The following is a 26919-nucleotide window of genomic DNA, read 5'->3' as shown; positions in this document are numbered from 1 at the left end:
TCAATTGCTTTATGTTCTGTTGCTTTGCTTCCTTTTCTTCCTTCTTTTTTTTTTTTTTTTTTTTTTTTTTTTCTCCTTCTCTCCTTTTTTAGGCTTAAAAAAAAATCTGTGCCGGGTTGGAAAGGATTTCAGAAACTGTAGGGTGCAGTGCAGATAGGAGGGGTATTGGTGCTGTTATCATTTCCTTTTTCCCCCCCTCTTGTGTTCCTCCAGGTCATTTTTCTACCCCACAAAAGAGGGTAAAGCAAAGAAACCTGAGAAGGAGACAACCAACAACAGCAGAGAGATGGAGCCCCCTCCAAAGTATGTACAGGGACCAGGATGTGGGATATTCCCTCAGTTGTCAAAGTTCTGTGGGTTGCAAGTCTTACACATCTCCTTCAAAATATCTCAGGCTCCAAAAGGAAATTTTTTTATTCATGTAGCTAGAAGTCATAAGGCAGGTCCAGTTTCAGGCACAGCTAGATCCAGGACCTCAGAATTGTCTTCAGGGCTCTGTTTCTGCATGTCTTGGCTTCATTCTAGACTAGGCTTATCTACAAGGACATGGTCTCAGGGAAGACCTTGCCTGGGTCATTTGATCACCCTTGGGCCAGTCAGCTGGCTAAAGCATGTACTTAAGCCAGATTTAATTCCTGTCCTTCAGTCAGGACCCTGTGCAGTTTTGCTTTCTGTGCCCCAGTTTCCTCACGTTTGATGAATAGAATATCTAATCTACACCAGGCTGAGGTAGATTCCATGAGTGAAACAGATGTACATTTTGTAGAACAGTACTTTGTGAAAGGTACTCAGTAAGTGACCAGTATCAAGTAATGAATTTTTCCAACATCCTGGATTTTCAAATCTAGCCCTTTAGTGTACACATTGCTATAGTTATATGTGCATTTGGTTTTATTTTCTATGGTTTATTTAATTTGAAAAAACAGATCATACTGTGTACATCTGTGTACACTTTCATTAACCTGTCGCTTTGACTGACTTGTGAGGTAGAGGTTTTTTCCTACCCATGAGCACTGGCACATCTTATTCCTTTCACCCTCTGCCTGTGCTCCATTTTATTGACATTCTATAGAAATTGTTTAGTGTTCCCCTACTACTGAGTATTTTAGTTGTTTCCATTTTGTGGTTGTAACAAGTCTGCTACAAGGAGTAATCTATGTGTCCTTGTGCATGTGTGCAAACATTTTTGTTTAACAGGTAGCACCACGTGTGGTGTTATACGTGGTAATTATAAAAACATCAGCTCAGAGAAGTAGATAAAGCAAAAATTTAAACTTCTTCTGTGTTCACTTCCCAGAGGAGCTGCTTTAGCTAGTTTGTGATAATTCACCCAACACAGTTATTGGCATTTTGCAGGTTCTCAGTAAATACTCCTTGAATGAATGAATGTTCCCCACACTTTCTAACAGGGACTAGCTGGTCACTCAAGTAGCTGGCATGATGCCTGACATAATAGACTTGCAATTTAAGTGCCTTTAGTTAGTTTTAAAATAACAAAGTAGGGCTATTGAAAATGCAAGTTGCTTGTGCGTTGTTGGCAAACACTAATTTTTCTTTACATTTCTGGATTCACTATTCAGAAAGTAGCTATCAAGTATCTAGTATGTTATAGACCCTGAGGGTTCAGTGGTGAGCAAAATGGATAACCATCCTCCCAGGTTCATGGCGTTTTTTTTGTTTTTGTTTTTGTTTTTGTTTTTCTCAACCTAAAAGCCATAGAATCATCTCTTGGCATTGCATATGAACCTTTTGCATTCTTCATAACGGTGTTCCATGAAGTGAGTGTCCACACTAAAGTTGTGTAAGTGCTGGGCGCTCTGTTCAGACCGTGAGCTCTGCGAGCTCTGCCTGCAGAAGCCCAGAGGCACAGGCCACATTCTCAGTGCCTGCATGACCTCCAGCACGAATGGCCCCTGCATCATGGGGGCCGTGTCTGACCCTCACAGATCTGGAGCTCAGAGTCAGTGTCAGGGAGCAGATTGGACTGCTTTAACAGTTACCTGAGTCCCTGTGAGTTCAAGTAAATGTCACCCTTCTCTCATAGGAGACCCCGAGCTGTGGGGCAGTGTTGGGCAGGCGGGTGGCTCTGTACTGCCAGGCTGTCCTGAGGGCCCAGGCTGCTGCCCTCAGCTGCATTGTCTGTGAGTGGGCAGTCAGTTCTGGGGTGCAGCAGCATAGAGGGATGGCAGTCAGGAGCAGGTTGCGAGCTTCCACTGCCACCTACATCCTGTTGGTCAGAACTTGTCACTTGGCCATACCTTTCTGCAAGGTGACTGGGGAGAGTCCTTGACCTGGTGGCTTAGCCTTGGAGAAACTCAGGGGCTTCCATAACTAAAAGAAACTGTCTCCTAGGGCATGTGGAAAGCCAACCTTGCCCCTGCCCCTAAGTATGGCCTGTCACAGGATGGGCACTAAGAGGGCCTCTGGAGACCTGGGACAGAGAAATGAATGAATGATAGGGAGCATGTGCCAAGGAGGCACCTAGAAAATATCTGCTGACAGCTTGAAAGGCAGAAAGGGAGAAACGGAGGGAGGCAGCTGGAGCTTTGGAGGCAGTGCCGCCATGCTGCCTAAGGCCCACATGGCCCTCTCTTCCAGAGTGGCACTGAAAGAGCGGAATGGAGTGCTGCCCGAGAGTGACTCACCAGTGAAGAGGCCAGGAAGGAAGCTGGCCCGGGTCCTGAGCAGTGACGGGGAGGAGGAGGATGAAGCCCTCACCCCACCCAAAGGCCAGGTAGGTCCCCATCAGCCTGCCCCTTCGTACCAGAAGAAACCCTAACTCCCATTTGCCTGTGGACCTGGGACATTCCCCAGGAGTGGGGCAGGTGCCCTAGTTGTGCCCTGGAGCACAGAGCTGTAGGTGTCAGTGCAGCAGGCCACCAAATGCAGTCCTTTGACCTGCAACCAGGCCGGCTGGAAGGAGCTGGGAAACGTGGATTTCCTTGGGGCCATCTGTGCATAGCTGGATGTCATATTCTGCTACTTAAACAACATTGTTAATGGGTTCATGGTGGGGAGAATCTGGCACCAAAAACTATGCCGACAAATGGAGAGATGGCCCAGTGGGACAAGATGCCTGAACTGGGGCCAGGACTGTGGGCCAGGAAGGAGAGAGGCTCTGAGGGCCAGGCACAGAGAGGCTCTGAGTCCCAGCTGCTCTCAGGTGTTGGGGAACTGAGCTTGACAGGTGGTCCCTCCTGCCTCCCCTCTTCTAGAGCTGTTTTCTTCCCTTTCCAGAAGCCTGTGCAAGACTCCCCACAAGGCTCTCCTCCCAGTCCTGACATGTCTTCTGGGAACAGCCCCTCCCTCTCCAACACCTCCCCCATGGACATCTCCCCATCCGGGATCCCGAAGCGTCGCACGGGTAAAGACACCAGGGCCCCTGCCCTTTCAGCTGCTATTTTTCTTCCAGCTAGAATTTTTGCACCAGGCAGCCGTCCTTACCATGGCCCTGATCTCAGCACTGGGGTCAAGAGCATGGCCTCACCATCCACTGGCTGTGTGACCTTGAGCAGATGACTTATCTTCACAGAGCCTTGGTCACTTCATCCCTTACAGAAGTGGTAGTCTTTACAGCACCAATGGCACAAGATGCCGGGGCTTGGGGGTAAGAAGTTAGTATAAAGCACTCGGACCTGCCTGCCCTCAGGCAGCCCTCAGTGGACACTGGTCGTTGTGATTGTTGTGTGCAGTGATGGAAGCTGCAGAGCTCAGGGAGAATTCTAGTAGACAGGTTGACCAAGCCGAGCCCAGAAGGGCAAAGAGGAGCCAACTGGGAAAGGAGGAAGGAAGAGCACTAAGGCAGGAAGAGCATGCGTTGGAAATCCTTGGGGCTGCTGGGGGTCTGGGGTATTGGCACAGGGAGTGCAGGATTGAGGGCTCTGAGCGTGGAAGGTGGAGGAGGTCCTGCACAGCCAGCCTGAGAAGGGTGCCTTTGTCCTGAGGGGAGGGGAAGGAAAGGGAGAGGTGCATGACACAGGAAGCTTGGGTCCCCACTGCACCTGGGGCCCTCTGCGCACTGGGAGTGAGGGCACAGTGCTGAGGAGCTGAAGTGTACTGTTGAGTCGTTGTGATTAGATTAACATTCAAAAGCCAGTATGAGCTGAGCATCCCTAATCTAAAAATCCAAATTCTGAGACTCTCTGAAATGAGAAACATTTGAGAATGACATCAGTTAAGCTGGTAAAGTTTATACAAAGAGTAAAAGATGAAAACTCCAAAATCTGAGGCGCCTCTGGTCCCAAGCATTTTGGATAAGGGAATTCAGCCTGTTTGGGGTTCAGTTAGTTAGTGAAGATTTTGCAGTGCTTTAGCAACAACTTGGATGTGTTGGATCTGCTTTTTCAATTGTAAATTATATGAGACCTAAAATCAGATAAAGTATTTCTGATGAAGACTGTATGCCCAAGTTGAGATGTTCTGTCATGCCATTCAGTTTTGAAGACTTGGCTTAAAAAAAGAATGCCAATACTTTATTATTGCAGACATGTTGGGATTTCATTTTGGATGTATTGAGTTTAGTAAAATATGTGATGAAACCAAGTTTACCTGTTTTGGGGTTTGTGTTTTTTTGTTTTTTTTTTTTTGGTCTTTTGAGTTTTTTTTTTTTTTAAGTGGCTGCTCTGCAGTTTAAGGTCATGTACGTGCTCACTGCCTGTCACCCTGGGTAGTGCTGTGGCAAGGCGCACCCTGGGAGCTCAGAGGAGGCGACAGCTGGGCTGTCTTAGAAGGGATAGGGCTGGCTGTGCTGAGAAGAGGCAGGTGGAGAATGCTCCAGGCAGGAATCACCTGTGCAGAGGCCTGCAGTGAGTGGAGCTGCTTGTTTGGTACATTACTGGTTTAGCTGAAAGAGAAAGCTAAGCAGGAGGATGGTGTGGAGGAATTAGCTCAGGAGGAGAGACTCAGGAGGGTGAGGTGGACATCGGGAGACCCTGTCCTGGGAAAATGGACTGGGGGGTCTGGAAGGGTTCTGAGCTGGGAGAAACAGTGTTGCCGTGGCTGATAGAAGGTCCATCTGTATGAAGGAGCTCCTGGGGGCCAGGAGACCAGGGAGGAACTGATGCAGTGGTCTAGATGGGCCATAAACATGAAGACGCCTGTGGCTGCCTTTGAGCGGTGCTTTCCCTCGGGTCGCATGTGTTTGGGGTCCTGTAGAAGCAGACTCTAAAGCCCTGAGGCAGGATTCAAGTGCAAGATGTTTCTTTGGGAGGGGCCAGACCACAGACATGACGTAGGGAAGGGCAGCAGCCACAGAACATGTTATGAGGTTGATTACCACAGTGGATAGCTGGAGCTCATTTTGTGTGACACTAGGGAACAGCATAGACGTAGGCCTCAAGTTACCCCCAGGCTCAAGGGAGCTAGGTGGTCATGCCCCAATTCCTGTCAGTCACTAGGGCAGGGCCTTCACATGGCCTGTGTATTTCCTGCCACTTTCAGACTTCTGAGCTTCCATAAAGCTTCCATTTGGAACACACAGAGATAGTAGGACCCCAGGGATGGCCAGTGGGTACTGTGAGCACCTGCTGGTGTCAGGTGCTAAGCCACCACATCCATCTGATCACTGTTTACTTGTTGGGATTATTTCCGAATGTTGGAGAAGGAGGTACAGAAAGTTTAAGTAACCTGCTTGAGGTCACCCAGCCAGGAAGCTGCAGGACTTAAAGGATGAGGGCTGCACTAGGGCAGTGGCTGTGGGCAGGTGCAGAAGGCAAGAGGGTCCAGACTCTTCTCAGGGGCCCTGTCAGTGAGGTCTGCTCTCTCAAGGGCAGGGACAGCCACACTGAGCCCTCTGCCTTCCCAGCTCGGAAGCAGCTCCCAAAACGATCAATTGAGGATGTCCTGGAAGAGCAGAGTGAGGACACGGACAGAGAACCCAAGAGGAGGAAGCTGGAGGAAGGTGAGGCCTCAGGAGGTGAGAGCGCTGTACGCATGCGTCTGCTCCCAGGCATGGTGGGGTCTGGAGGGCTGGGGAGGAGTGAAAAGTCTCACCCTCCCTGATTTGGTGCCTGTATCCAAGAATCCAGGCACATCAGTCAGAATTCCACACATAGCACAGGAGCTTTGCTCTTGGAAGCATTTTGGAATGCTGGTGTTTGGCCAAGTCTAGTGTTTTGATATTAATTTTATGGAAAATATTTCTTTTTCCTTGAACATTTTACCACAAAGTAGAGATTTCTAAACTTTCTTGGTTCACAGTACCCTTAGTGTCTTGGTAATTTTAAGGTATTACCCCTCAGCTAATACCTTAGGAGTTCCATTTATTCAGTAGTTGTCTGAACAACTACTAAAATACACACACATTGAAAGAAAAATAATACTTGTATTTTATTTTTAACCACAGACATTACTAATGGGAGGTGCCCTGGCTACTACACAGCATCTCAGAATGAAAGACAATAGAAAACCGACCCTCATGATTTCCTGTTCCACATTGGTCTCAGCACAGTAATTTTTGTTTGTTTGTTTGTTACTGTGAATTGAACTTAAGAGTGATTTACCACTTGAACCACATCCCCAGCCCTTTTTATTTTGAGATAGGATCTCACTAAGTTGTAGAGGCTGACCTTCAACTTGTGTTCCTCCTGCCAAAGACTCCTGAGTTCCTTGGATTGTAGGTGTGCACCACCACACCTCCCTAGTACTTGATTCTTAGAATAGCAGCCAGCAAAGACCCAAGCGTGCAGAGATGCAGTGTTGTTGAGAGGAATATGATCTCACACAGTCTCCCTTCATATCTGAGAGAATTGGTTCCAGGACCCTTCCTTGGGTACTAAAATATGCCAATGTACAAACCTCTTACATAAGATGGTGTGGCAATTGCATAGAACCTACATATGTTCTCCTGATACAATGTAAATGCTGTGTAAATAGTTGTTGCACTGTGCTTTTGAGGGAGTGACAACAAGAAAAATGTCTGTACATGTTTTCCTCAAGTATTTTTGATGTCTGGTTCATTAAATCCAAGGACAGGGAACCCTATGCTACATCAGACCAACTAGCAATACTGAAAACTGAAACAGGCCAAGCTGGCAGTGCTAGACTGTCCAACGATGTCACTGGGTTTCCCCTGAGAACGGGAACTGCCCTGACGCTCCTCAGGGAGTTTCCTGCATGCAGAAGCAGCCCTGGGGACCTGATTATTGACCACTGGGGACCTGGAGTAGGTTCCTCCAGCCACACAGCCTTCACCACACCAGGTTTTCATTTCTTTCGTGAAAGATCTCTATTGGGCTCAGTTTATCCATGGCAGATCACATTTGGTGGAGACTGAATTTTCTATTGGCACTTTCTAGTCAGTAATAAATTTTACCATAAAATTAGGAAGTTTTAGTCATTGTGGTTGCCCAGGGATGGAAGGGTGGGTAGCCTCTGTCTGTTGAGGCGTATTTTTCCCAGTTAGCATGTACAGTTTTTATGGTTGGCCTAGAGGTATGGTTTTTTTGTCAGTTTTCAAAAATTTTGTTTTTTGTGTATAACAGGCTATCATATGCATTTTGAACCCTTTCAAATTCTATTTTGAGGTGAGTTATTTTCAAAGAATAGTTTATGAGAAGATTTGCATTTGTTTTTCCACTGCACAGGCGAACATTGGGCTTGGATTTCTTCAGAAGTCCCCGCAGCTCATGGTCAACCAGGAGCTGACAACCCCCCACACTTTACAGGGACAGTCATCCCTTTGTGTCTGTGGTACTGGTTACTGGAAACCCACAGACACCAGAATCCAGGGTGCTCTGGTCCCTTACATGAAATGGCACAGTATCTGCACAGAGCCTACACCCTTCTTGTCATACTCTGTAAATCATCTCAAGATGATTCAGAGTACCTGGCATAACGTGAACACCATGAGAAGACTTGACACTGGGTTCTTAGGCAATAGTGACAATAAAAATAAGTGGTCCGTGTTCAGTGTAGATGTACTTTTTTTAAAAATATGTGTATTGAATTCACAGATGCAGAGGGCAGCTACACTTGATTGGTATAAGAATGAACAACAGAGCATCTGGGGTATCAAAGTCGTGTTTTGCTCTCTGATTTTTCTGTGTCATCAGAAACAGAGTCCCCAAGAGAAAGCCCCACAGAGGCTGAAGTTGTAGAGATGGAGGAAGAAGAGGAAGGCAAGCACCCTAAGACACCCCCTGACCCTCCAGAACCTCCCAGTGAGTTTTTGATCCTCCTCCCCCTGCCCCATCACCCTGGTTTTTGGGTTGGAGTCTGGGGGATGGTTAATTTACTCAGGTGTGGATTCTTCAGCTTGTTGCTTGTATGCAAAATCTGGGAGAATCGGATTCTTCATCGATACATCGGGCTCTTTTTTTTATATAGTTATTTCTTCCCCAGATCTGTGGGAAAAGAGGAAGGAACCAGTTACCAGTATTTATAGCTTTTAGATGTCTTAGGTGCCAATTAAATGGATTCATTGAGCAGTGATTCATTGAGTGGGCCCTACAATCCAAGTTAGAGGCCTCTAGAGGTCGGACTTCACAGGCCATGGTACAGGCGCTGCACTCAGTGTCCCCGAACCCACATCAGAGACAGCACTGCAGGGACGTTCTAGTGATGCCGTGTTAAATCTGATTGCCTGCAACTGCAGGAGAAGGGAGACCTTCTCTTCCAGCCGTGTCGTGACTTCTTTTCACCACTCCTAGGCCTCCAGTTTCAGGCCAACTTCTTTGATTCCAGTAGTCAGCACCGGGGAGTAAACACCAGGCCCAAGAGGCTCAAAGCCTGGGCTGCAGAAGGGAAAATGGGAGAATTAGCTACATTTCCCACCAGGCAAAATTACCTGGGGGGTCAAAGGGCAACAAGTCTAGAGGTGGAATCAGTGGGCATCACTGTCTGCCCTCTATTACTTAGAAGCAGAGACCCCAGCAAAGACAGAAAGCACTGCTGCACCTGAGGCGGTCAGCCAGCAGAGGTCACAGGAAGAGGACCGGAGCAAGCCTCCCCCCAGAGCCCCCAGGACGCTCAGCAGTTTCTTCAGTGAGTGTCTCTTCCCCTCCTCTCCCTGGGCTGTGCAGGCAGAAGGCGAGTAGGTCTATCTCCAGAGAGCACAGCCGGTCTTTCTGTCTGTCCCTCTGACTAGAAAGTCTGACCCACTGTTGTAACCCATTGCCCTGAGTGATCGCCACCCTGAGTAACTACCCCGAATGTCAGAGTGATGCTGGGTGCAGGACGGGAGGCAGTGGCTGTCAGGTAAAAACACCCACTGTTCCTGGCTTCATTCCTAGCCCCCCGGAAACCGACTGTCAAAACAAAAGTGAAAGAAGAGGAGTCAGGTGCTCCGGGAAAGAACGAGGCCAAGGGGTGAGTCGGTGTTTGGTCTCACCAGTGTCTCCTGGGCATGTTCCCTCCTCTCCATCCCATGGCCCACTCGGCTCCCGCTTCCTCCTCGTGCAGGGCTTGGCATGTTGGTTCTCTCCTCTGGAGAGCATTAGGTAATAAATGTCTCCAGCTTTGCTGGCCACATGTGGCTCCGGTGGCAAAGCCATTCTTAACTCACATGCTCAAAGCGTCGGGTGGAGTGGGCCCACCCTGCCCTCCAGCCTCCAGTCTGCCATCCTGTCTGACCCCCACAGGGCTGGGAGCATCTTTGTAACACCTATAATTGACCCTGCCTCAAATGGCTTCCCAGTGTCCCCAGGACAAAGTCTAAGCCCTTTGGCCACTGAGCGTCCACTCCATCTCCAGCCTTCCCCTCTGTTCCAGTTACACTGAACCCACCATATTTGGAGGATGCCTCTGGTCCTGAGTCCTTCTCTATAGTCCTGGGTGGCCTACGCATGGGGTTAGACCACAGAGCCACCCCTCCCTGTCCTGGCCCCCTGATGCCCACACTGTGTTGGGGTCGTGGGACAGTGAAGATTTAAGCAACCATTTCATTCTAAGTGTTAGTTCTTGGAAGAGAAGATGCCTGGGCCCATCCATGACATCTCATAGACAGACAGAAGTATTGGATGATCAGAGGGTGGACAGATAATGCCCCCTAAAGTACTAAGATCAGACCCCCATCCTTGCCTTCTCAGAACCCATCTGTGGGTCCCCAGCACCCAGGATGAGTGCTGGGCTCCTTGGGGCCCTCGAGATTGCCTGCCCACCTTGCTTCCCAGCTCCTGCCAGGGCCAGGCTCCTCCTTGCTCCCCCAGCACACCTTTTCCCACCAGTTTCCCTGCTTCTGAATACAGGGGCCCTGCCTCGAACACTGTCCCCAGCCCACTCTGCCCTCAGGCTCCTCGTCTCTCACCTCAAGGAAACCAGGTGCCCCTCCCGCTTCCCTCCATCAGAGCCGGTGTGTGTCCCCAGCACCGAGGACAAGTGTTCCTTATGTCCAGTCCCATGGCCAAGGGCCTCCCCCACCAGATTACACGCTCCTTCCCTCAGGACCAGGGTCGCTCTGCTCTCGAGGTCCAGTCACTACCAAGAGCCCCATCTCTGAATATTGCTGCCCTGGAGATCAAGTGTCTGGCAAACCTCTGAGGGACATTCCAGATCCAGATAATAGCAGAGTGTAAACAGCAAGTGAGCAGAGTATGTCATGTGGCAATAAGTTTGTAGTGGAGAATGGGCAGGTAAGGGCCAGGGAGAGCAACTGGGAGGAGCGGGCTGCAGGGGTCAGGGGAGTTAGGAAGGCCCCACTGGGTAACATGAAATTTGAGTAAAAGACCTGAAGGAGGTGGGGGCATGATCCAGGCTGAGAGAATGTAAGTGCAAAGGTCCTGAGGTGACAGCTGTGGACATCTAAGGGCAGTGAGGAGCCCACGTGGCTAGAGGAGAATAAGCAGAAGGGGCAGTAGCAGGAGATGAAGTCAGGAGGTGATGGGGCACAGGTCACTGCCCTTGGGCCCAAACCTGCCAGGCACCTAGCACACATTCAGGAAACATTCGGGGAGGAATGGTGGCTGTGACCCAGAGTTCAGTCCAGTTCAGTCTCCTTTTTGTACCCACAGACTCCTGCACCCATCAAGCTACAATCCTGCCAAGAACAACTACCACCCCATCGAGGACGCCTGCTGGACACCAGGCCAGAAGTGAGACTCTGCCTTCCCAGACTGTCCCCTAATGCCCCTTGTTGTGGGAGGCACCCGCCAGGGCCTTGTGTGGAGGAACTGACCATCCTGCCTCCTGTCCTGGGGCACAGTCAGCAGTGTGGAAGGGGACAGTGGGCAGTGAGCAGAGCAGCCTTCACGCCCCGGTGTTGTTAGCAAGCGAGCAGGCGGATGCTGAGGCACCGTGGGGGCCATCCCAGCGGCTCTCACCTCTTCCTTTCAGGGTCCCTTATCTGGCTGTGGCCCGCACGTTCGAGAAGATCGAAGAGGTTTCTGCTCGGTAATTATCAGGCCTGGGTGGGGCAATGGCCAGGTGCTCCTGGACATCCCTGCATCACGGTGGACACTGCCTCCTGCTGCCCACTCCTCCACCCTCCCTTCCCCCTGACACGCGTGGCCCCGGTCCACAGGTCTATCACCCGAGCGGGTAGCATTTCTGCCTCATTCTGTTGGTCAAAGCAGGACACAAGGACCCACCTAGAGTTGGGGGGTCAGGGAACAGGCTCACCTTGGGGCAGGAACTGCAGACAGTGCGTGGCGGTGTTCAGTGGGCTCTCACCAGCTGTGATTTGGTCTCGCCTCCGTGCCTCAGTGCTGGTGGAAGGAAGTGGGTCGGGTTACAGGAGGGCCTTCTCACAGCCTCCCCCACGGAGCCCAGGCCTGCGCACACTCTGCCACCCACGCCCTTCCCTGCCAGGGAGCCTTCTGCTCTGGGTGTGCTCGTTAACGTCAGCTGGGTGGCTCCAGATCCTGCAGCTGCTGTCACCCTTTCCTGTCCTCTCCCCACATCCCGCCCCTTCCTACACCTTGACCTTGAGGCAGGTATGAGCCCTGTCCCTCTTTCAGGCTCCGCATGGTGGAGACACTGAGCAACTTTCTGCGCTCTGTGGTGGCCCTGTCACCTCCAGACCTCCTCCCTGTCCTCTACCTCAGCCTCAACCGCCTTGGGCCACCCCAGCAGGGCCTGGAGCTTGGCATTGGTGACAGTGTCCTCCTCAAGGCAGTGGCCCAGGCCACAGGTGAGGGGTTGTGGAGGACCAACAGGAGGGGAGCTCAGGAGAGGTGGAAGGACGGGAGAGCTGATGGGAGTTGAAGGGGGAGCCAGGGAGGGAGGGCTGGAGAGGGCCAGGTCCCGATGTCACCTTGAAGGGGGTTGTAGGGGCTTCATCTCTGCATCCAGTGCAGACTGGGAGGGCTGCGCCACAGGATCTGTGGGGTCAGGGATGTTGGTCAGTGTCACGACCAGCATCTCCGTTCTCCCAGCCTCCTTTACCTCTAGGGGCGTCCTTGGGGCCCATTCTGGACAATAAGTAAGACTAAGGGACATCCCACGTTCAAATTGGTGACATCAGAAGAGAGTAACAAAAAAACAAAACCAGCAGAAGGCTTGTGTTTGCTGCCATGAGACATAAATGCCACCTAGGAGTGGGGCACCCTGGCCTCAGCTCTGGCGATCTCCCATCTGCACACACTGCCCACCCATGCATCCCCGACAAGGCCCTGAGCGCCAGCCGCTCGCCATGGTCTGCGAGCAGGTCTCTGGGGCCTCTTAGGCCTGACATGGTGGTTGACAGGTGCTCCACAAGCCGAGCCAGCCAGGTGGGCAGAACCTCCCAGTGGGGTGTTCGGGGCCTCGCCAAGCATGAGGGGTCCGAGAGCACAACCTGGCCGCCAGCCGTGGGAGCCGCGTGGCCAGGCGTGCCCTCACCATGCCCACCCTCTCCCCAACAAGGTCGGCAGCTGGAGGCGGTGCGGGCGGAGGCAGCCGAGAAGGGTGACCTGGGGCTGGTGGCCGAGAGCAGCCGCAGCACCCAGAGGCTCATGCTGCCGCCGCCGCCCCTCACCACCTCCGGGGTTTTCGCCAAGTTCTGTGACATCGCCCGGCTCACCGGCAGTGCTGTGAGTGGGGCAGGGCAGCTCACCCGGGGCCAGGACGTCGGGCTCCCCGGGCCAAGTGTGTGGCGGGAAGGCTTCTGACTCTGTGGGGACCTGGCGTCTAGAACTGAGTGGACGCTGCTGGGCAGAGAGGGAGGCAGGGAAGGAGAGCAGCTGGAGGCCATGGAGGTGGGAAGCGGGGAGAGGGTAAGGGGAGGAGGTGGTCTCCCTTGACCACCAGGCACTGTCATCTCTCCCCTGCCCCAGTCCATGGCCAAGAAGATAGACATCATCAAAGGACTCTTCGTGGCCTGCCGCCACTCGGAAGCCCGGTTCATTGCCAGGTGAGTTTGCGGATGAGGGCGCACCTGGCAGGTGAAGGTAGGAGGCCTGGCGACTGGAGTCCCTGCTAACACGCTGGCCTGCTGACCTTCTTTAGGCCTGAAAACAGGAACAAGAGCCAGACCTCGAGCCCAGTTTCCCCTCACAGACTGACCCCTCCCTTTGAGGCAGGACCCTGGGCTCTTGGCCAGGCCTGCCCTGACCAGTGACACCTGCCCTGGTACGACAGGGCGGTGAGCACACAGCCATGAGCTTGCTGTGACAATAGGAGCGAAATAATGCCAAGTGCTTCACCCATCTGTTCTCCCAGGGAGGCCCTGGTTTCCTCCTCTCTGGACAGAGGGGACGTAGGCATGCGAGTCACACCACCTTCCAGTCAGACAGGCAGGAGCAAGGCCCTGGGACCAGGTTGGGAGGGAGCCAGCCACAGCACATCCTGCCCTCTCTCCAGGTCCCTGAGTGGACGGCTGCGCCTTGGACTCGCAGAGCAGTCGGTGCTGGCTGCCCTTGCCCAGGCTGTGAGCCTCACACCCCCAGGCCAAGGTGAGCCCCGCCGGCGCCTCTTCCCGTCCATCACTATTAGTGGTCTTCCTTCTCCTCAGGAGCCCATGCCCCACCCAAACCCCACAGCTCCCGCCGCTCCAGCTGCTTCTCCCCGAGAAGGGTGCCCAGGTGTCTGCGTCTGTATTCCTTTCCCAGCAGTTAACTGCCCACTGTTGCCCTGGTGGGTCTTTTCCTAGAGTTCCCCCCTGCTGTGGTGGATGCTGGGAAGGGCAGGACGGCAGAGGCCAGAAAGACTTGGCTGGAGGAGCAATGCATGATCCTGAAGCAGACGTTCTGGTGAGACCCAGGGGCCTTGGGTGCTGCAGGAGTGCTGAGGAGCATGGGTGGATAAAGTGGTGACAAAGATCAGGAAGGTGGCAGACGTGAAGGGCGGTGACCAGAGGGAAACAGACGCTGACCTGGAGTGAGGACAGCAGGTGTCAGGAGGCCTGGGTCTGGCCAGGCTTCACAGGAAGAGTCCTAAGAGACTCAGGGAGGGGCTGGAGACTGACCCATAGCAAAAGCTTGCCATGGTCACAGAGAGGACATGATGGTGAGGGCCTCAGAGCAAGCCATGTAGCGGGACCTTGGCCAGCAGCTGGCCTGGAGCTGGTGAACAAAACTGTATCAGAGACAGGAGGGCCGCAAGCAGCTCCACACGTGCTCCCAGGTACCTACTGGGCCAGCTGGTGAGCTCAGGCCCAGACCAGATAGGTGGGATCTTTGCAGGGCACCTGGCACTGACGAAACGGGTTTAACTTGGTTGGTTTCCCTGCGTAGCTGTGTGGAGGATCACGGGCTTCATGGGGAGGGATAGGGGTGACATTGGGCCCCCACTAAGGGAGACAGTGACATTGGTGACTGAGGGAGGACACAGGGTGGCAGGGGAGCCGCAGTGTGGTTGTGGAGACAGGCAGAGGCATTCACGGGCCCAGCTCAGAGTACGGGCGAGAGGCCCTTCCCGCGGCGCACGCAGCCACCAGCACAGTCCTCAGGCGTGCGGGTTCTAGTGAATCCCCGTCTTGTTCTCACCCCTACCCCAGCGAGGTGCCCGACCTGGACAGACTCGTCCCTGTGCTGCTGGAGCATGGCCTGGAGCAACTCCCGGAGCACTGCAGGCTGAGCCCAGGTACCACCCTCGGGCTCTCGAGCTGGCCACAGCCCGCGCCTGAAGGAGAGGTGCAAGGGGGCCCTGACAGCCACCCACTGAGGACCTAGAGCCCCCTCTCCCCACCAGGACTCAGTCCTGCTCCCTCGTCCTGCGACCCCTTCCTTGCCTCCACAGCTTCCTCTTCTGAGTGGACAGGGTGTGGCAAAGCTACTGAGGTAGCCTAGAGGGCAGTGGGTTGTCCAGAGAGAGTCTCTCCCACACACAAGTGTCCAGAGCAAGGCAGGTGGGCTCTGGGTGGCCCCAGGGTCCTTCTGTCTTGTCCCTCTACCATCCCAAGGTCTTCGCTCTGCCAGGTGTGAATTACCACATCCTCGTGCCAGAGTCAGGGGAGGCAGCCACGTTGCTTGTAAGGCTGTGGCCAGACGTTGGGTACATGCTCTGTGTGCCTTCCAGTCGCCTTTCCCGGCTGCCAGGGAGCCTGGCAGGTGCCGTCCCAAGTGGGGGCCCTTCAGAGAAGGGGAAGCTTTGTCTTCTGCAGCACTCAAAGGGCAGCAGTCCTGGGCCCGTGGCCACGTCCCCCAACACCCCCTCTGATGCAGGGACTCCTCGCCGTCCTCTGCCCCAGACTCCCCTAATGTGCTTCCCCTTGCCCCCAGGGGTGCCCCTGAAACCAATGTTGGCCCATCCCACTCGGGGCGTCAGCGAGGTCCTGAAACGCTTCGAGGAGGCAGCCTTCACCTGCGAGTACAAGTACGACGGACAGAGGGCACAGGTAGGGGCGGGCACAGTCCTGGCTCTGCATGGAAGCACCAGCCTAAGCACAGAGCCTGCCTCTCACGAGCTGCCTGCGCCTTGCTCGTCTCTGGGCTCTTGTTTCCCCTCCGTAGTGAGCGTGGTAACCCCCAGCACACACTAGCTTGTCGAAGGGTAGCCCACACCAGTCCTTACCTGCAGTGGGGGAGGTCCATGATACCTGCTCCACTGGGGGCTGCTGTGCGTGAGGCCATCCCAGGAGATGCCTGTGTGACCCTTAGTGCACTGACATGTATGTGTTCTGTGACCTTCAGATGCCCTTAATCCTGGCTCTAAGCCTGTGGGTCTCCTGTCCTGGTGGGCTCTGGGCCTATCTCTGTGTGTACCGCATGGGGTGGGTGGGCAGTCAGAGCAGGTGGTGTCTACGGAGCTTTGAGAACGTTGTAAGCAGGAGATTCCATGGACAAAGCGTCACAGGCAGACGCTTTATCTTCCAAGTAACACCGAGAAAAAAAGAAAGTGATTTACAGAGTGGTCACGATTTTAAATATAGAACCAGTTCCTGAGGTAACACCATGAGCTGGCTTGTATGAGCCCCACATGGGATGGTAACTGTTAAAATAATCAACTATAGAAACCAGGGGCTGGGTGCTATGGCGAACACCTGTAATCCAGCAACTCAGGCGGCTGAGACAGGAGGATTATAAGTTCAGAGCCAGCCCCAGCAACTTAGCAAGGCTCTAAGCAACCCAGACCCTGTTTCTAAATAAATTATAAGAAGGACTGAGGATGTGGCAGAGTGGTAAAGCACCCCTGGGTTCAATCTCCAGTACTAAAGAGAAAAAGAAAATAGAAACAGAGGAGCAAGCGTATTGGGCTTCAGACCAGTGTGTGCACTGGAAGCCAGGGAGATGGCCTTCGGTAGCAGAGGTGGACTAGAGGGGGTGGTGGGGCAGGAGGTGCCAAGGGGACAGTCACCCAGGTCGCCTCCTTCAGAGCCTCTCAGCCTCTGCCAGGAAAGTAGGGTCTGAAGAGAAGAGAGGGGCTGCCTGGGGTGGGCTGGACTCTAATGTCCTCTCCTCACCCCTTAATGGCAGATCCACCTTCTGGAAGGCGGGGAGGTGAAGATTTTCAGCAGGAATCAGGAAGATAACACAGGAAAGTACCCTGACATCATCAGCCGCATTCCCAAGGTGGGCGCCCGCCTGTGCTCTTCAGGTCTACAGTCGTGATGCAGAATGGCGGGCCCTGCAGCCAGCAGGACCCCTGGGCCCCATCAGGAGATCTGAGTGCATTTTCCTGACGTAACAAAACACTTACTTAAACAGATGCTGTTTTTTTCCAAATGTGGGTGGGCAGTGCAGGGCTGCCTCGATGGTGGGCTGGTGTCCTGCGGGCAGTGCAGGGCTGCCTTGATGGTGGGCTGGTGTCCTGCATCCAGTTCATTTCTGCCTGTCTCCTCTGCCCTCAGCTTTTCTTCACAGTGCTTGTCCCCTTACTGCCACATTTGCAGACAAAGTGAAGGGGTCCAGCTTCTGGCACTTCCCAGGTCTCTTCCCCACCCCTGGCCATCACTAGGTGCCATGGCTACCCTAGAGCAGCATCGGCCTGGAAACTGGGATGGAGCCCAGCAGTCTGTCTCTCAGCAGGAAGGCAGGGGGAGGGCTCAGGGGGGCTGCAGGGAGCCAGCCTGGAGTCTCGGATCATGAGCCCGAGGTGTGGTGATGCTGGGCCGTGGAGCTGGGGGTTCCTCTACACCTGGGGTGATCTGGAGTCTGTTCTAACAGTCCCCCATCAGGGAGCACTGCCCCTTGCCTGCCCCTATTCAGACAGGAAATTGTTTCCTCCAATGAGCAGGAAGCAGTGTTGAGGATTCTGCCAGTAAGAGGCAGCAAGGGCAGTAGGGCCTCCATGCACACCAGTGGAGGCTCAGATAAGCTCATCAGCAGACGTGCTTTCTCAAACCCTGGCCATCCAGCCCTGCCCCTTTGCCAGAGGCAGCCGCCAAGGCGCTTTTGTCTCAGGCTGGTTTTGTCTCTGGAGCTTCTGTGGGAGGCATCGTGCAGTCCACGGTCGCCTGTATCTGGCCTCCTGCTTGCTCACTCAGCAGGTGTTACTGGGAGCCTTGCTCAGCCCAGGTGTAATATGGGTGGCCCTGGCCCAAGCTCGTATCCTTGCAGGCAGGCAGACCTCTGTCAGGGTCTGCCCTCTGGTTCTGTAATTCCACATGGAGATCAGAGCTCTGAAGAAAAGGACCAGCATGCTCTTAGCTGGTGTGAGAAATAGACTTGATTTAGCCTAAATGTCAGGGAAGTAGAGCCTTTGGCCACGGGCCCAGGTGCAGATGAAAGGTACCCCTGGAATTGTCTGAGGGAGAAGAAAACTTCCCGGGTAGACCATGGACAAGACAGGAGAAGGGTGGGGACAGGCATCTCAGAGGGATCAGCCTCTGCAGACATCATGGTGGGACAGGCACAGCCCATTTGAGAAGTGGAGAGGCTGACGTTCTGGGGTGAAGAGAGACTGAGGGGCGGATGCACTGGGGGAGAACCAGGAGTGATCGAGGAGAGTCCCCACAGCTCTGGGGAGTTGAGGGTGATTTTTAGCAGGGTTGCCTGGTGATCCGATTCAGGGTTTGTCACAGTCACCTGTCTGCTGTGAAGAGAGTGAATTGCTAGGGTGTAGAGAGAACCCCCAGGACAGGGCATCCTGGGCCAACTGTGGAGAAATAAAAAGGGGTGGCTTAGGTTTCAGGGGAAGTCACAGATGTCCTTGGGATTGAGTGTGGTGGAGAGGAAGTGGGAGATGACGGGCTCCTGGGTGTCCAGCTTGAAGGACCCAATAGTCCTTCCTCAGAGAAGGTAGAAGAGGACCTGTATTCGTGTCTTGGGATGAGTTTTGGAAGAAAAAGGCCATTTGTTTCCCTGTCTGTTTTCTTGATCTCTTTCCCAGCATCTCACCAGCCCTGCATCTCCTCCTCCTCTCTTCAGATTAAACTCCCATCAGTCACATCCTTCATCCTGGACACGGAAGCTGTGGCTTGGGACCGGGAAAAGAAGCAAATCCAGCCATTCCAAGTGCTTACCACTCGCAAACGCAAGGTAGTACCAGCCTCCCCCAACACCTGCCATGGTTCCACACCGACCCTTTCCTGTCAGTCTGGATGCAGTTCTGACAGCCTTTGGTGAAGTGGCCACCACGCTCCATCCCGGCGTCCCAGTTAGGAAGTGGGAAAAGGCCCTTTCCTGCATCTCACTCATTTTACTGTGAAAGTAGATCTGCCCTGGAAGGCCCCCAGGCTTTCCCTTGACCACGGACTGGTCAGAATTGTGGTCTGTCACCACCATTAGCTGCAGAGGGGGCTGGGAAAACAGACCTGAGGGGAAGTGAGGCTGTTGGGGTTTGCTAAGAGCCATCGTGACTCGGGACCTGGGCCCAGCATCGCTGCCTTCACAGGTGCAGCCACAGCTCGGGGCCGGGAGAGTAGGTGGCTGGTGTGCCCCAGCACAGTGGGAGGGGACGCAGCCTCCCCGTCTCACTCACCCACTCCTCCTCTCTGTTCTGCCCCAACCAGGAGGTAGATGCCTCGGAGATCCAGGTGCAGGTGTGTCTTTACGCCTTCGACCTCATCTACCTCAACGGAGAGGTGGGTTCCACTCTGGCTGGGGCCACCAAGGGCTGAGGGTGAGGCGTGAGCCTGGGGTGGCAGAGTGGCTTCCATCACTAATTTTGCTGTCACTTAGCTAGGAGACCGTGCTCAGGCAGTGCTTTGAGTGTGATTGCAGGACCCCTGAGGTCCCCAAGCCCTTTTAGGGGGTCTGTGAGGTCCTCTGGCTCCACATCTGTGGGAGCAGATTTCTCTGTGTCTGCCACTCAGACCTGCATTGCAGCCATCAGAGTGCCTAAGCAGATGCGCAAAGCCAGACGGTAAGGAAACTGGAAAAACGGAAGAGAGCAGCACCTCTCTCCTCACTGTTTTTTTAAATATAGGTGTTTTATAAAACATGGTGTTTGGGATCTGGAGCGTGGGTCAGTGTGTAACACTTGCCTAACTCGTGCAAGGCCCCTAGACTCAATCCCCAGCACTTCAACAACAAGAAAAACCTGCTATTCAGATGAGCATATTGAATTTATTCTTTAAATGAATCACTATCATTCAAATTTCCTATTTTTAATTTCTAAAATGTTCAATATCAAGAAATGTAACCCACATAAACAAAGACTCTTTGGAGTGAGTTCTCAATGCTTTCTAAGAGTGTAAGGGGGTCCCAAGACTGAGAAGTCTGAAGACGGTTGCTTTGGGGTACCCACCAAGTATCTGGGGAGCCTCATGTGTCAGGAGCATTCTCACCCCAGCCTGGGAGAGGAGAGTCGTCCTCCTCCAAGATGGGTAGGAGGGACTAGGAGACTGCTCTCTTCCTCCCCTTGCCTCTCCCAAGATTCTTCCGCTCACATGACACTGGGCAAGGAAAGGGCTGACCCCAGTATTGGGAGTATATTTATATCCTGGCGAGGACAGAGTCCATTCAATCAAGCTGCTAAGACCAGAGAGCAGGTCAGCTTCCACGAGGCTTTTGAGTTCCTGTTATGGCAGACGCGAGCAGAGCGTCCACCAGTAGACAAGGTCTCATCCAAGCTTGGCAGCCCATAGCCACGTCTGTCCCATCCACCACCTGGGTTTGTAACTGAGGCTCTACTGGAACGTGACCGGGCCCATTTGCTCATGGTCTGTGGCTCTCTGCCCTGCAACAGCAGGGCTGGGTGACTGTGACAGACACAAAGCCGGGAATACAGTCGCCTTTGATTCTTCAGTATCCATGTCTGTGGGTTCCAACAGCCTAGGATTGAATATACTCGCAAGAACTGCATCTGTGCAAATGTATGCAGATCTTTTCTTGTGATTACCCCTGTTCACGCAGCGTTGCAGACATTTACGTGTACCTTGCACTAGGTATGATAGCTAACAGAGAGATGAGTCAAAGTGACTTGCGCTTTATACAGATACTGCACCATTTTATAAACTACTTAAGCATCAGCAGGAGTCCCCACAGATTCCAGGGGACGATAGTATTTACTCTGATTCTTACCAGGAAGCAGCAGCCAAGCCCTGTGTGGATGGAGTATGTTCTTGGGAACAGGGTTACTAACCTAATGGCCACTGGCTTCTTTTTCTCCCTGTTGGACTGGCATTAACGAGGTGCATAGAGGCCCTTCCAGCTCCAGCCAGGCCACACCTCTGCCTGATGCTCCTGAGGTCACCGACTAAGCTGGGTCCACCCTCTTGTTGATGACCTGAGCATACGATTCCCTCTGGCCTCAAGATCGGGGCTGCTGGCCTCTGTTTGCACAATGGCGTCCCTCCCCTCCCCAGTCCCTGGTCCGTGAACCCCTGTCACGACGCCGGCAGCTGCTCCGCGAGCACTTCGTGGAGGCGGAGGGTGAGTTTGTCTTCGCCACCTCCCTGGACACCAAGGACACTGAGCAGATCGCTGAGTTCTTGGAGCAGTCGGTGAAAGGTGAGGCAGCCGCTCTTAGCTCCCACGAGCTCCCTGGCCTGCCCAGCCTTGGTGAGTCCAGAAATGCCACTGGCCATCTTCTGTGCCTCCTCCTGTGCCTCCTCAGACTCCTGCGAGGGGCTGATGGTGAAGACCCTGGATGTCGATGCCACCTACGAGATCGCCAAGAGGTCACACAACTGGCTCAAGGTGATTCCCGCCCCAGCCTGCCCACCCAGGCCTCACGCCGGTCCCTGTGTCACTCGGTGATGTGCCTCCAGCTGCGCCCAGGAGCCCTTCCCTCCATCCCACCCGCCAGATGCCCCTCAGACCTCCTGGCTAACCAGCCCACCAGGAACTGGCTGTGAACCTCTGGCCTCAGCCCTGGGAGCTGTGGAGGAGGCCAGATGGGGCTGCACCATCCCTAGCAGGCTTCCCTGTTTAGCCAGGAACCTGGAAAGGGAGTCAGCCAGACATGGATGGGATAGAGTGACCTCAGGGCCAGTGAGGATGGGTGTGCTCTGCATCATCCAGAAAAGCCCTTCAGGGGCAGTGTTTGGATGTGGACCTGGGTGACAGGAAGGGCTGCCCACATGGAGGTTGGGGCAGGATATTCAGGTACAAAGGCCCTGAGGTGAGAGGTGTGTGCAGGGCACAGGGTGGGCCAGGCGGGGTAGAGTGGAAAGTGGCCCCAGGTCACACAGCCCCTCAGGCCACCATAAGATCAAACTGGATTTTCCTCTGAAAGTTTTGGGAAGCCTGCAGGGGCTTCATATGGGAAGTCACATATCCAGTTGCCATTTCGTGGGGGTCCTCTGGCTGCACTAGCTGGGGCCAGGTCTGCTGGGGGCTGGAGGGGAGCTGGGCGGACAGGATGGGAGGATCAAGCAGGAGGACAGGGAGCTGAATTCGCAGGCCTCTGTGTGTTCGCCCTGGTCTGCGTCCCCTCCTGGACCTGAAGCAGCTATGGGCACAGACCTTCCTGCCTTGGGAAGTGTGCACTCGGGCATCCACAGGTGGTGCCTCACGGCTGTTTTTGATGAACTGGATAAGTGTGGTCCTGGACAGGTGAGCGCAGGGGTCGGCCTTGGTTGTCAGGACAGAGGGAGAGAGGGCTGCAGGGTGGCCTGGGGGGCCCACCTTGCCCCTCCCTGCCTCAAGCCTGGAGGCTTTTCCCAGGTCTCCTCGTGGTGTTCTTCCCGGAAGTTCCAAGACATCCCAGTCCCTCCTCAGCCCACCGATGAGCCTCCAGCAGTGAGGGTGCCTGGCCCCTACTCACCTCTGGCTCCTCTCCCCAGCTGAAGAAGGACTACCTGGATGGCGTGGGCGACACGCTGGACCTCGTGGTGATCGGCGCCTACCTGGGCCGGGGGAAGCGAGCCGGCCGGTACGGGGGCTTCCTGCTGGCCGCCTACGACGAGGACAGTGAGGAGCTGCAGGCCATATGCAAGGTCCTGGGGAGAGGTGCCCACCACCGAAGCAGAAAAGCAGTAGATCAGACTCTGGGGGCCTGGGCCAGGCTGTCACCTCCTCCATGGGGGAACGACCGTTTCCTGGTTCTGTGTGTTTTTCTGATTCTGTGAATGAGTCTTGCTTTGAACAGAAAAATAGGCTCATCCAGAAGGTACGCGGAGGGAGTGGAGGAGCGGAGGTGCGGAGGTCAGCTGACGGGAGGGAGAGGCCCTGGGGGCCAGGCAGCTCCGGGCCTCCTTAGGGATCTGGGCTTCACCTCTTTCTCCATGGTCCTGTTTGTCCTGTGTTCTGGCTTCATCATTGCAGTGTGGCTGCAGGTGTTCTGCTGTCATGGGCTTCATGCCCCAAGCTGCAGGAGGAAGGCTGGAGGGCAAGGAGGGGCGACTGCCTGCCCAGGCCAGGGAGCACCCTCTGCCCAAGTTTCCTGTCAGTCTTACTCCATGGCCCACCCCCATCTGCAAGGGGTCCTTGGGAAATGTGGGGTTTGTTTTTTAAAGTTTAGAAGCGTTTTAGAGCTGTGCACATTGTGACTGGCCTTTCCTATGCATTTCCTGTTTTCCCGTATCCAACGACTTTGGGTCTTTTGTCATAGAAACAGAACAAACTACCACCCAGAAAGAATCCCACTGCACGAGCATAGAAGCAGAGGGGGGGGTGTTTCATCACATTCTTATCATGTTGCAATTTTCTAAGTGATTTTCTTTTCTTTTTGTCTTAAAAATGACTTCATTTCAAATGCTGTCCTGGGTTTAATAGCATGGTAACCTGAGTTACCTGCACAGGAGTCTGGGGGCCAGGTCCCATTTCCTGAGCCTGCGCCCTGTCATGGATGGTTAGACTCCTGGCAGCCTCACATATGTCGTCAGCCCACATCAGTGATGAGAGTGATCTGTGACTCACCACATCTTTGGGCACCAGTCTGTCATTTATGTTATTTCTGTAGCAGAGATACTTTAAATAGCTATTGTTAGGACAAGAGGGGGAAAACTTAAGGCTCAGTATAGTAAGAGAGAGTTCCCGTTGAGATTTTCTGTGAGTAGTTTAACGGTGGCCGTCTTGTCTGCTGGCTGTGACTGTGACTGGGGCAGTGAAATTCTTGCAGATTAAGATGGAAGGTTTGGGCTGGTTTGCAGGTGGGTGGATGTGGATGAGCCCAGGGGAGTGACTTCCTAGCCAAGTGGCGCAGTGAGTGACTGAGGGAGCGCCTGCTGGGTGAGAGGCGGCACCTGCCTGGGGGTCCTGACCAGTGCTCAGCATCACCCCACCCCTTTGCCCTGACTTCTGTGGACTCTGGTGGGACTAGAGTGGGTTGGGGAGTGTCAGCATGCACGGGAACAGTCCTCAGGTAGCAGAGCAGCGAGGTGCCCGCCAGCTTCTGACCTGCCATGTGCTCCCTGCAGCTTGGAACCGGCTTCAGTGATGAGGAACTGGAGGAGCACCACCAGAGCCTGCAGGTGAGCCCGGTGGCCACAGGCCTCGCCCAATGCCCTCACTCTGTACAGGCGCCTGGCCGCCGGCCTCTTGGGGCTCAGGGTGTGGGCAGGAGGGCAGTGGCAGGAGGATGGGCTTTGAAGCTCCACGTGTCCAGGTTCAAGGCACAGCTAGTGACCCTGGCCAAGAGGCCTCGTCTCCCTGAGCATGATGCATTGACTGTCCATGGCAGCATGGAACCTGGGGAGGGGTTCCTGTAGGGTGGCCTCCGAGGTGCTTGGTGAGCCCCTAGGGGAGGGAGTGTTGTGGCTGCAGGTATTTTGGGGTCTCCGTCCTGTGTGTTGGTATCTCTGGGTCCTGGCTCCACCTCTGTCCCGTTCTTTGGATCTTTCTCACCGTCCTCTCTGCGTCTCTGTCCTCCACTCTGAGGGGCCTCTGCCCATCACCACCCCTAGTCTCTGTCCCTCCCTCTGGGTGTCTGCCTCTTTTATCTTACTGTCCTGTCTTGGCTCCGGGCCCGTCTTCTTTCACCCTGTCCTCCATTCCTCGTTCCTTCTCCATCATTTTTCTTTAGGGGTGTCCGTCTCTCTATTCTTCCTCCATGTTCTTCCCTCTTGCCCTACTTCCTAATCCTCACACCTGCTAGCCTTGGCTTTGAGATCTGAGACCCTCTTTCCTGATGCATACCATAGGCCCTGGTGCTACCCACCCCACGCCCCTATGTCCGGGCCGACGGTGCCGTGGCCCCTGACCACTGGCTCGACCCCAGCGCTGTGTGGGAGGTGAAGTGTGCGGACCTCTCTCTCTCCCCCATCTACCCTGCTGCCCGGGGCCTGGTGAGTGCGGGAGCCTGAGGGAGAGTGGATCTCAGGCCCACATAGTGGTTAAGAGAGTTTTAGTGTCCAGTAATGAGGTCAGAAATCATTTCTCTAAAAAATCAGTTTAGAACTGTGACATCACTTGATTAGGGTCATGGTCCTGCCTGCAGCTCTGTAGCGACTTTTGACAACTTGGTTCAGCCCCTAGGCATCTCCTTCCAGGCCCGCAATTGCTTCCTTGCCTGGGGATTCTCCCAGCACTGAGTGTAAATTCCAAGCGTGCTGCACCGGGGTTCTGCCAGAGCAGCCCAGGCAGGAAGTGTGCAGCAGGGGGCGCCAGCGGTGGCTGCAGAGTGACACCGCACATCAGGGAGCTGTCCCTTCTAGTCCCTTTGAGTAGGGAGGCACACCTTTCCAGTGTCTGGCAGGTCTTGTCCCATCCTTCAAAACCTGGCAAGCACATTTCTGATTAGAAACAGACTCCCATTTCTGAAGGGTGGACTCCTATTTTTATCTGATTTTTAAAAAATTTTCCTCTTGTGCTGTACATTGAGTCAGGGTCTCCTGGTCACAAGAAAGAGTAGCTGGCATTTGTCCTGTGCTCACTGTGAGCCAATGCTCATGTTACTCATTTAATCCTTACAATAATGTCTACAGGGTTATCTCCATTTTATACACAAGGAGATAGCACCTCCAAGAGCCAAAGTGACTGGCCAGTGTCACCAGGCTCTGAGGGCGGCAGCTGAGTAGGAGCCCTGCGTGGGCCCAGCAGCTGGTACCTCTGAAGCACAGGCACGGGACCCAGGCTCTTCCTCAGCTGCTCTGCTCCCCTACTGCTCAGTCCCTCTGTGTGGATCAGGAAGCAGCCAGGGTGGAGGCAGGAGGAGGAGCCTGGTGGGAACGCCCAGGGCTCTGGCTAGTGTACCCAAGCCACGCCTCCACCTCCTCCCCAGGTGGACAGTGAGAAAGGCATCTCACTTCGCTTCCCTCGGTTCATTCGTGTCCGTGAAGACAAGAAGCCAGAGGAAGCCACCACCAGTGCCCAGGTGAGGCCCTTGGAAGACTGAGTTTGCTTAGCGTGGGCTTGCGTGACCAGACTGGCCTCTTCAGGAGGTGGGGGGGGCAGCAGGGTGCTGCTGACCCCCCCCAACCCCTCCTCAGGTGGCCTGTCTATACCGGAAACAAAGTCAGATTCAGAATCAACAAGGTGCAGGCTCAGACTCCGACCCTGAAGATTTCTACTAAGGCCTGACCTCCCAGGGGCTGGGACAGAGGCGGAGGAACCGGGGGTGTTGCATGTCTGCTGCTGCACTCTGGCGTGTGTGCTAGGGGTGGTGCTAGGTCTGGGATTCATTTGGTTTTTTCTTTTCAATAAATAATTACCGAACTCCTGGTGTGTGACAAGGGTCATGCTGGGCTCTGGGCTCTGGGCTCTCACACTGGGCAGCAAGGAACAGTGATGGGATCTAGGAGCCTGTGCTGTACCTCAGGGCCCTCCACAGAGCTGGTGGTGTTTGCCCCATGCTGTATGATGACAGCTGACAGTCACCAGCAGCCATTGAGCACTGCACACGGGGACAGTGCAGCCAAGGACTCAAATACACTGTTTTGTATTGGCCTGTGACAGTTTATTTTAGCTTGTTGGACCTCCAAGCATTCCAGCTGGTGGTCCCTGTCCTGAGCCCTGTGCAGACCTCAGCGATTGACCCCCTGGGGGCAGGGTGGAGGGGTGTTCCAGATGGAGCCAGCTCTGGACCAGGTCAGAGGGCAGCATGTGGGTTTGTAGGCAACACACCAGGAAGCAGCACTTCCTGCTCAGGCCTGCCAGGGCCAGAACCCATGGCTCTGCCACATGAGCACACCTGTCACAAAGCTTGCTGGGAGCCGTCTTCCAGCAAAAGGTTCACTCTGAATGGAGCTCCCTGGTGTTTTGATATCATGATGATGACCGTTGTTTTTTCCCCCTGAAAGGAAATAAAATGAGCCAGACTTGGCCATCAGTGTCTGGCGCATCACCTCATCTAACTCACCCC

At 54.2% G+C, this 26919-nt stretch overlaps 1 protein-coding gene across 5 annotated transcripts in view; it reads left to right on the top strand.

Annotated features, from left to right (window-relative positions):
• LIG1 (DNA ligase 1) overlaps positions 1-26277 on the top strand; it is a 32277-nt gene extending 6000 nt beyond the window's left edge. For 4 of the 5 annotated variants that reach the window (XM_079119041.1, XM_079119042.1, XM_079119040.1 and 1 more), the window contains exons 3-28: positions 214-303; positions 2599-2734; positions 3238-3364; positions 5804-5914; positions 8052-8159; positions 8857-8982; positions 9231-9306; positions 10947-11027; positions 11269-11325; positions 11892-12064; positions 12778-12944; positions 13188-13264; positions 13714-13805; positions 14003-14102; positions 14849-14934; positions 15573-15688; positions 16767-16862; positions 18660-18770; positions 19244-19315; positions 21041-21185; positions 21292-21374; positions 22463-22615; positions 24038-24091; positions 24761-24904; positions 25840-25932; positions 26048-26277. In XM_079119041.1, coding sequence (XP_078975167.1) covers positions 214-303; positions 2599-2734; positions 3238-3364; positions 5804-5914; positions 8052-8159; positions 8857-8982; positions 9231-9306; positions 10947-11027; positions 11269-11325; positions 11892-12064; positions 12778-12944; positions 13188-13264; positions 13714-13805; positions 14003-14102; positions 14849-14934; positions 15573-15688; positions 16767-16862; positions 18660-18770; positions 19244-19315; positions 21041-21185; positions 21292-21374; positions 22463-22615; positions 24038-24091; positions 24761-24904; positions 25840-25932; positions 26048-26131 — 2758 coding nt within the window. In that variant the 3' untranslated portion in view covers positions 26132-26277. The remainder of the gene's footprint in view (positions 1-213; positions 304-2598; positions 2735-3237; positions 3365-5803; positions 5915-8051; positions 8160-8856; positions 8983-9230; positions 9307-10946; positions 11028-11268; positions 11326-11891; positions 12065-12777; positions 12945-13187; positions 13265-13713; positions 13806-14002; positions 14103-14848; positions 14935-15572; positions 15689-16766; positions 16863-18659; positions 18771-19243; positions 19316-21040; positions 21186-21291; positions 21375-22462; positions 22616-24037; positions 24092-24760; positions 24905-25839; positions 25933-26047) is intronic. The other variant, XM_079119044.1, reaches the window with a different exon arrangement.
• Positions 26278-26919: the final 642 nt, after the last annotated feature.

Source organism: Sciurus vulgaris, assembly GCF_902686455.1.
Source record: "Sciurus vulgaris genome assembly, chromosome: 17".
NCBI lineage: Eukaryota > Metazoa > Chordata > Mammalia > Rodentia > Sciuridae > Sciurus > Sciurus vulgaris.
Note: the sequence above shows the minus strand (reverse complement) of the source record. Positions and strands in the feature narration are given on the sequence as shown.